This window comes from Ceratotherium simum, chromosome Y, assembly GCF_057802395.1.
Source record: "Ceratotherium simum simum isolate JZ-2026a chromosome Y, ASM5780239v1, whole genome shotgun sequence".
Lineage (NCBI taxonomy): Eukaryota > Metazoa > Chordata > Mammalia > Perissodactyla > Rhinocerotidae > Ceratotherium > Ceratotherium simum.
Genome location: NC_141941.1, coordinates 11,687,217 through 11,695,743, shown reverse-complemented (window position 1 = coordinate 11,695,743; position 8,527 = coordinate 11,687,217). Strand labels below are relative to the sequence as shown.

The 8,527-nt window shown below is 40.4% G+C and overlaps 1 protein-coding gene across 1 annotated transcript; it reads right to left on the bottom strand.

Annotated features, from left to right (window-relative positions):
- Positions 1-396: 396 nt before the first annotated feature.
- SRY (sex determining region Y) lies at positions 397-1,128 on the bottom strand. The gene has a single exon (XM_087427828.1). It carries the CDS (start codon positions 1,111-1,113, stop codon positions 397-399), a length of 717 nt encoding a protein of 238 aa, XP_087283954.1. The 5' UTR covers positions 1,114-1,128.
- Between the last annotated feature and the right edge of the window lie 7,399 nt (positions 1,129-8,527).

The window sequence follows — 8,527 nt, the reverse complement described above, 5'->3', positions numbered from 1 at the left end:
TTTTCCACCGAAATGCAACGTTTTTCCCTACAGTATTACTAATTTTGCGCGCGTTTCTCCCCCGTATATTTTGGAGTTACAGTGCTTAAAATAAAGAGCGAGAATTCTATCATCTATGGTGGCGATTATCCATGTATCCATACATGCTTACCTCTATGTAACGGGGGCCAACTCGGGAAGAACTATAATTCGATTACAAATTGTTCCACGAACAGATAGGCGACCTTGGAACTGAAAGCGTTTCAGTGGTGTTGCAGTTAGACTTTTTTAAGCAGCCATAAACACAAGTTGAGTCACTTTAGAATGTCCTGCTTTGCGTATTTTACACGCCTTAATTTGATTAGGTTACAGATGAAACAGTGAAAAGAGAGATGAACAGGGCCTTTGTTAGCGAGACTAAGGAAAGCAATATGGAAAACAAACATGAGCAAGTCCGGGCTGTAAGTTACGGCGCAAGGGAACGTCTACGTAGGTCTGCGTAGCCAGAGTAGTTACCCGAAGGTCGCGCAGGCTTGCGGAGCTGCTGGGAAGGTGCTGTCCCAACGGCGAGCTGGCTGTGTTCACGGGCTGTGAGCGGCATGACGGGCGGTCTGTTCGCAACTGTGTGGCCTTAGTACAGCCATCCCTGTATGTGAAGGGGTACAACCTCTCGTCCACGTGCGCCTGGCTGCAGACTATCGCAGAGGAGTCTGCGGGAAGCGATTTGTCACTTTTCTGTGGTATCTTGGCCTTCCTCCGAGGTCGATATTTATAGTCCGGGTATTTCTCTTGGTGCACGGCCCGTAGTCTCTGTGCCTCCTCGAAGAAAGGCCATTTTTCGGCTGCCGTAAGCATTTTCCACTGGCATCCCAGCCGCTTGCTGATCTCCGAGTTTTGCATTTGGGGATTCTCTAGAGCCACTTTGCGCCTGTGATCGCGAGACCACACCATGAATGCGTTCATGGGCCGTTTGACACGGTCCTGGCCGCTCTCTCTACCATTTCCCGCTGTTTCTCTCCGATCATCTGAGCCAGCGTTGCCGGTCCAGAGTAGGGGAGAGGTTCTCCCGGAGGCGAGAACAGTTTGTTGCTGTCCCTCTGGGCTGTAATCATCGCTGCTAGAGACCCTGAACATAGCAGAAGCATAAGATGGCACCGTCGAAGAGGGGGAGACAGTAGCAAGATGAGAAGGTGTAAGCACTGGGAAACTTATCTTACTAGTCCAAGGTTATTTCTACCAGCGACTTTGTTACTGTAACTTTTGTAGTAAAACACTTACTTCTCCGCCCCCAACACGTCCCCTCAGACCCGCCTGGGGAGGTCAGCCAAAGCCCACCCAACGTACCCATTCTCAAGGAAAACCTGGTAATATGGTAATAACGCACTGCATATGTGCCCTACATCTAATCCCCAGTGCTGAAGACTCTGCCCCTCCTGAAAAAGTACAAAACAAACTTTGTCACCAGTGACTTATTTTATTATCCCTTTAAATCAAAGGATGAAGATGCAGCACAGAGGGGTACTAACCAAGTGTTTATCAAAATGAGTATATGGGAATGGCATCTTTGAAGCACAGAGCCAACAGACGAGCTAAATCTCTTAGCCATTAAAGCACACACACACAACATTGAACTCATGGTAATCAGTCATGTTTGTTTCTTCACTTCTGCTTCAATTAGACCTGAAAATTCGATGTGAGGTTTCCACTGGCAAATAACTGGGAATTCTGTTCTGTTATCCAAGCTGAGGATCTTCAGAATGTTAACACATCCTTACAGCTGTTTCATGGCCAATCTCCGCAACAACTGAAGTTAGATACCAAAATTGTTCCATTAAGAGAAAAGCATGACCTTGGAACTCAAGCAGTTTCCAGGGATGTTGAGATAACTCTTCAGAGACTGAGTGTTTCTTTGAGGCGGTATACAGGTATACTTCTGCACTTTCACATAACTAATGGTGAGAAAAAAAGAATGCTTTACAAATCTAAATTAAATGTCTAAATTAGACCCACCCATTTATCATCTTTCATATTTTAGTTCAACCTTAGGACAAAATTAAAAGGTCATGGTTTACCAAATGAAATAAGTGAATACCTCCTCCAAATAAATCCTGAAGGCAGACTCGGAAATTGTCACAAAATATTTTGGTGTCGTAAAGTAGGAGAAGTCTTAAAACCATCCTTTGCAAAGTGGAGGTAACAACAATAGATCGCATGGACACAGCCTATTAAAAATAAAAATAAAGTCTCACCAAGACTGAGTAAGAATGATGTCAAAATGCCTAAGAAAATAAAATTTAAAGGATTCTGCATTATATACAAATAATCCACATAACCAAATGTGACGTATGCAACGAATGTTATGATGCGTTAATATCAGACACTGCAAAGAGAAGTTAACTTTATTCGGTGAAAAGGCGTGAGTATGAATCCCATAATTTGTATCTGTGGGAGATCATGATTTGGCCACCCTGAAATATATCTCTTTACCTTGATTGCTTTCTCTGAGGGACATTTGGCCTCCCCGACTAACTGCCTAAAGAATTTGAATGGTGGCTCCTTCCTGGAACAGATCTTCTATCATGATGGCTGTAATGATAATGTAAGGTAGATGTTACAATGGGAGGGGCACCAAGCCCCTTTTATCAAAAAACTCTCTCTCTCCCTGACCACATTATCTATAGATGACCCTGAAAAGAATTGTCTTCTTGCCCTCTGAAGTCCCAGACCATTACCCACCCCCAATACCTTCCTTGCCTTTAGCTACAATACTTAAGCAAGCAGCTTAGACAGAGGGACGAGTTGTTCATTTCTGAGTTTCTCCCATGTATACATGTTATTAAACTTGGTATTATTTTCTCCTGCTAACCTGTCTTGTTAATTATTTGGCCAGCCATAAGAACCTTAAGGAAAAGGGCAGAGGGAGGTTCTCCCTCTCTCCCGACATATCCTAGCTGTCTAATAAAGTTTAGTATTCAAGATCCAAATAAAATAGTGGTGTAGCGTTAGTTGACCCAACTTGAGACAGATACTGTAAGACAGGATCAAATGTTAAAATTAACTCAAACACAGAAGCAGATTTTGTAAAGCTGGAAATGGTTTAATATATGAGAAAAGAGTATACAATTTAAATTAAAGGGCAAAAAGTGACACATACTGCAACAGGGATGAACCTTGAGAACATCATCCTGTGTGAAAGAAGGCAGACACAGGAGGACCCATACTGAATGATGCCCTTTATATGACAGATCCAGAAGAGGCAACCTCACAGAGGCAAGAACCAGATTAGTGATTGCCAAGGACTGGATATGGGGGAGAGGCTGTGGGGAGTGACTGGGGAAGAGTGCAGGGTTTCCTTCCAGGGTGATGCACTGTTCTGGAACTAGATACAGATGATGGTTGCACAACACTGTGAATGTACTTCAGGTTGCCGAGTTGTACGCTTTAAATGGTTAAAATGAATTTTATGCTGTGTATGTTTAACCGTATTCCCTGCTCCCCTCAAAAAAAAGAAAAAAAAAAAAGCAAATAGGACCTCACAGATACCTTCATCCTTATTTAAATTAAAAAGAGACGTTTCACTGTTTTTGCACCTCCAGCTCCTAGAATAGTGCCTGGCATACATTAGGCTCTTGAGATATTTCTCCAAGGTTTTAGTCAACAAAAGGAGTGAAAATAGCCCCAAGCTTGGAAAAAGAAAGAGAGCTGGTAATCCACTTACAAAACAAACAAAAAAGGACATGAGTCTTTAAAGTAACAATTTTTCATGCAAAACTGGATGGGGGGGAGGGAGGGATAAGGTTTACCTCCCACATGATGTCAGTAATTTACCTAATGTTACTTTGAGTGCATTTTTGATGCTTCAACTCATTTTCATCTCAGAACCAGTGCTGATAACTCAGTCGCTATGCCCAGGTACAATATTTAATAGTTCCTATGATATTGAGCTTTTATACTGGAGAGTAAACATATGCTCCCCTGAGCTCCTAGGTGGCTGGGACACCATTCCCAACCACAAATTCAGTAAGCAAAAGGTTAAGGCCCTCTGTGTTACATGACTACAGCCTTTCTTACATTCATTAATGGTTATGTCTGAAAAGTTGTTAAATCTCTCTTCATCAATCAGACCGGGGTGATATGATCCCAGTAATGTTAAGTCCAAATGGGGTTAACTAAAAACAAAGGTTGCCAAATTAACAAAACTCATTTTATCTTTTGCTGGGATTACTGTACAAGATTAAAAAAGTGCTCCAAAGACATTCAGATCCAAGTAATTTCATACAGACTCTAGCTCCTTTTCAAATTACAAAAAAATTGAATGAGAACTGAAGAGTAATCGTTTAGATTATTCCAATGAAATCAATTGCATTTGGGGTACAACTATACACTTTATTCTCCTTGGGTAAACACTGCCTCATAGCCCTAATTTTAATTTCTTATACCAGGTGAAGTCTACTAACCTAAATCCACTGATGTGTCCATTTCCCCTGCAGTTTGCCCATAGGCTGTCTTTTAAAGCCTAACGGTAGATAGGACTCCAAAGACACAAGCAACAAAAAGTGAAAAAACTGCACAGCAACAAATTTTAAAATGTTTGTGCATCAGACATTATCAAATAAACGAAAAGACTGAAAAGGGCAATTCTAAATGTGGGATTCTTTAAAAATGCAATTAAATGTCTAATTCCCTTTGGGACTTTGGAGTCAAGCGCCCTGTAAGTTCTTCTTCTTTTCCTTCTTCTTCTTCTTCTTCTTTTTTTTTTTTTTTTAAATCTTGCTGGATTCTGAAAACAAATATGGCCTTGGACTTAACTCAAAGTTAAATGAAGTATTCTTTTAATGTGTTTAGGCACAAACTAATGCTCAGTTATCTCATTGTTCCAAGACTTTAATCAAATAGACCACATAGAGTCTCATTTCCTTAAACATGATCGATTTTGTTGATGTATCCTTCCCAGGGGTGTCTTAATTAATCTGGAAAACAAACAAAGAAACAACTACCTGAGAACTTTACAAACACACACTTAGAGTATTTAGTTGTAGGGGAGGAAGACTTCCCTTCTTCCCTTCTAGGTTCTTTGGCTGGTCTCACAATTAAATTGACATAAGACACATTAACAGGAGAAAATCAAATGTAATTTGGTACGTATGAGAACTCCAAAGGTACGAGGCTCCCCGGCAGTCAGGTGATTGAGGCTTACATGCCATTCGGAGCTAAGGAGAAGGGGGTAGGGACCTGGGACTTCAAAGGGAAGGAAGAAAATTCACAGGAAGATGGGAAGAGCAGATGTTTGGTAAACAAATGTTTGCCTTGCTATGCAGGTAAGTCTTTCTGATGTAAAGTTATCTCTGGGAACAGCTCTCTTCCTCTTACAGGCTACCCAGCTAACCTCTTTTTGGCAGTCAAGAGGGAGATCAAAAGGTCTTCTTGAGTCTGTTGGGCCTTGAGTGTCTTCTGCTCAAAATAATCCACATGCCAAAGTGGCACATTCAAGGGCGGCCTGCCCTGAACCCCATCGTAGTTTACAACTTTAACGTAACATGGCTTGTTTTCTTCTCTAACCTCAGTTGAACACTTTCGTTCTTTCACTTTATCATTTTGACCTTTCCAAAATGTAGGAGATTGCCCCTAAAAACAAGGTTTTAAGTTCAGAAGAAAACAGAAATTGGTATAGCCTAAAGCATTTTCCCAAATCACCCCTAACTGATTCATTAAGTAGTAGATGATAACAATAAACAAACATAGAGACAGAGATTGGATTGGTGGTTACCAGAGGGGAAGGGGGAGGGAGGAGGGCGAAAGGGATAATTCGGCACATGTGTGTGGTGATGGGTTGTAATTAGTATTTGGGTGCTGAACATGATGTAATCTATGCAGAAATAGAAGTATAATGATGTACACCTGAAATTTATACAATGTTATAAACCAATGTTACTGCAATAAACAAAAAATTAAAAAAAAAATTCACATCTCTGCTAGCCAGGCCGAAGATAGGTAATCGCAATGCTGATTACATATACAATCCTCCTTTCTACCTTGAAACATAGAGGTGGCCTCACTCTGTTTGTTTCACTTCTGATGCACAAGTGTGAGCTACTCTTTTTAATTCCTCTAATTAGCTTGGATACTATTTGTCTTAGCCTGTTCCTTTCTGTAAAATGAAGGTGACTTTTGATCTCCCCTCTGTTTCAGAATCTCCCCTCTGTTTCTGTCTCCCTTCTCTAGTGAACCAGCAGCTGTTTGGCCAAAGCTACTTCAAGAAAAAGTTGTTAAAGATATTCCACGGAAGTGTTCTATTGTACTGTGTATATGTTATTTTCTCCTCTGTTTTCACTCAATTTCTAATTTTTTGAAATACTGTGTTTAGTATCCCAGTACATGGTCAACTCATATGAATATTTCTCAGTTTTCTGCTGAGGATTTTTTTTTTCCTGTAGTGATTTATATGTAAGCTATATCTTCCTTTAGCTGAAATACAGTTTATAGATACTTTTTCAGTTTGGGGCCTATATTTGAAACTATCCTTTTTATCTTTTTTTTTTTTTCTTGTTTGGTGAGGAAAATTGGCCCTGCGCTAACACCTGTTGCCAATCTTCCTCTATTTTGTATGTGGACGCCACCACAGCATGGCTTGATGAGTGGTGTTGTAGGTCGGTGCCCGGGATCCAAATCTGGAAACCTTGGGCCACTGAAGCACGGCGTGCAAACTTAACCACTACGCCACCTGGCCAGCGCAATCCTTTTTGTCTTTTAACCTTCAAAATGGTAATGCAATAAGAATGGATATAATGTGCATCCCTGTTTTGGTCTTGTTTGAATAACAATGGTTTCAGTGTCTCACCAGCTAGAAAACGTGGCTTGTTGTAACACAGTCTTTATGCTGAAAATGCAGCAGGTATCTGATAACTACAAAGGAAAAATATGAGCAATTGTGGGCTTTTCATCTTTTTATATTATCTAATAATTATATCTTGCTTGAAATTTCATTGGAAGTCAGCTGAAACAATCATCTGAGTCCAGTGATGAAAAAATGGTAATTCTTCATCTATCTGATCTATGATCCCTTCCGTCATGGCAACTAGTTAATATTTTGCTGTGAAAGCAATGCTCACTTTGAATTTTCAAATATTTCAAATGATAAGTCCCTTATAATTTAAATCTTTTACTTCCCCCTCATAGCTTTGGTTACAACTAATTTCCCACTCCCCCTCCCCGCCCCACCACTGGTTTTGTTGAGAAATAGTTGACATTCATCACTGTATAAGTTTAAGGCACATGGTGTGATGACTTGGTTTACGTATACACATATATCAGAGACCCCACATACATATGAGCTTTGGAGAAAAAAAGGTAAAATGAGGAATATGTGCCGTCTTGAACTAAGGAATGGGATTAGGGGCCTGTGGCTTCAGGGAGGAGGAGGATAATCCGCAGTACGGTAAGAAGAGCAGATGTTCAGTAATTAGAGGCTTGCCCTGCCGTACAGATAGGTCATAAAAATTTATTTCTGGTCGTAACTCTTTATCGTGGGCAAGGCCCCCAGGTCAGGATCAAAGTTTCTCTTGAGCCGGCAGGGTTTCGACTGCCTTTAGCTCAAAATATTCCACATGCCAAACTGGCACGTGGTGGGGAGGCCTGTTCTGAACCCCTTCAGTGAATAATGCAATGGAAGGTAATCAGGATAGGAACAAGGATGTTCCTGATGGTAAAGTCAGTTTGCTTTTCCCCAAACTTACCACCTTGACTTGCTTAGAAAATAGTTTTATTGTTTCATAGAAGGGGTAAAATACAGCAATAAGTTATAAATAAAAGCTTTTGGAATTGAGTTCAGCCTTCATGAGTTGCTGTTGTTTTTTTACCATAACTTTTATATTAAGGGTTTTCTGGTTGCTATTTTATAGAATTTGCTCAGAAAATACTTGAATCTGAATTTATTTAAACTACGCCATATGATTAGTTATTGGATACCTGGCTTATCCGTTTTCTGTTTTGTTTTGCTTGGTTTTATTTTGTTGTGTTTTTTACCTTTGCTGGAACACAAAACAAAAAATGTTAGGTGAAAATCTTTGCTCTGCCCGTAGTTTCTCTGGGTTCAGTTTTTCTGACCCAAGATGCTCATCAGTCCGTTTTGTGGTTTGGTGATGCTCCCTCGTTGTCTTTTCTTTCTCTCTTTTTTAAGGTTTGGCTTTGAGGGGAGGTTGTGGACCCAGCATTGGGAGATGAAGCACGTAATAGAAAATACTGTTCTTCAGAACGTATGAAACTGTAAGGAAGGAAAACAGAGTCCACTGAAGAATGGACAATGCCATACAAAATGGTTCACAGAAAGGGAGCACTTGAACTTTTGAAAGCGTCTCAAGCTTACTCGTGATAAGAGAACTTCTAATTAAAACCACATTGACCAACCATTGCCTCTTTCTCAAATGGACAGTTAATAAAAAATATTTATTCGCATTGTGCTCAGGAGGTTGTAGGGAAATAAACACTCTGTGTGCCAGCCTTTGACTTTCTTTCTTGTTCATTCCTTTGCTCACCTTCCTTTTTTCTGTCG

What these genes read in the sequence shown, in the direction of transcription:
- SRY (XM_087427828.1), bottom strand. Translation starts at nt 1,113, where the DNA reads ATGTTCAGGGTCTCTAGCAGCGATGATTACAGCCCAGAGGGACAGCAA.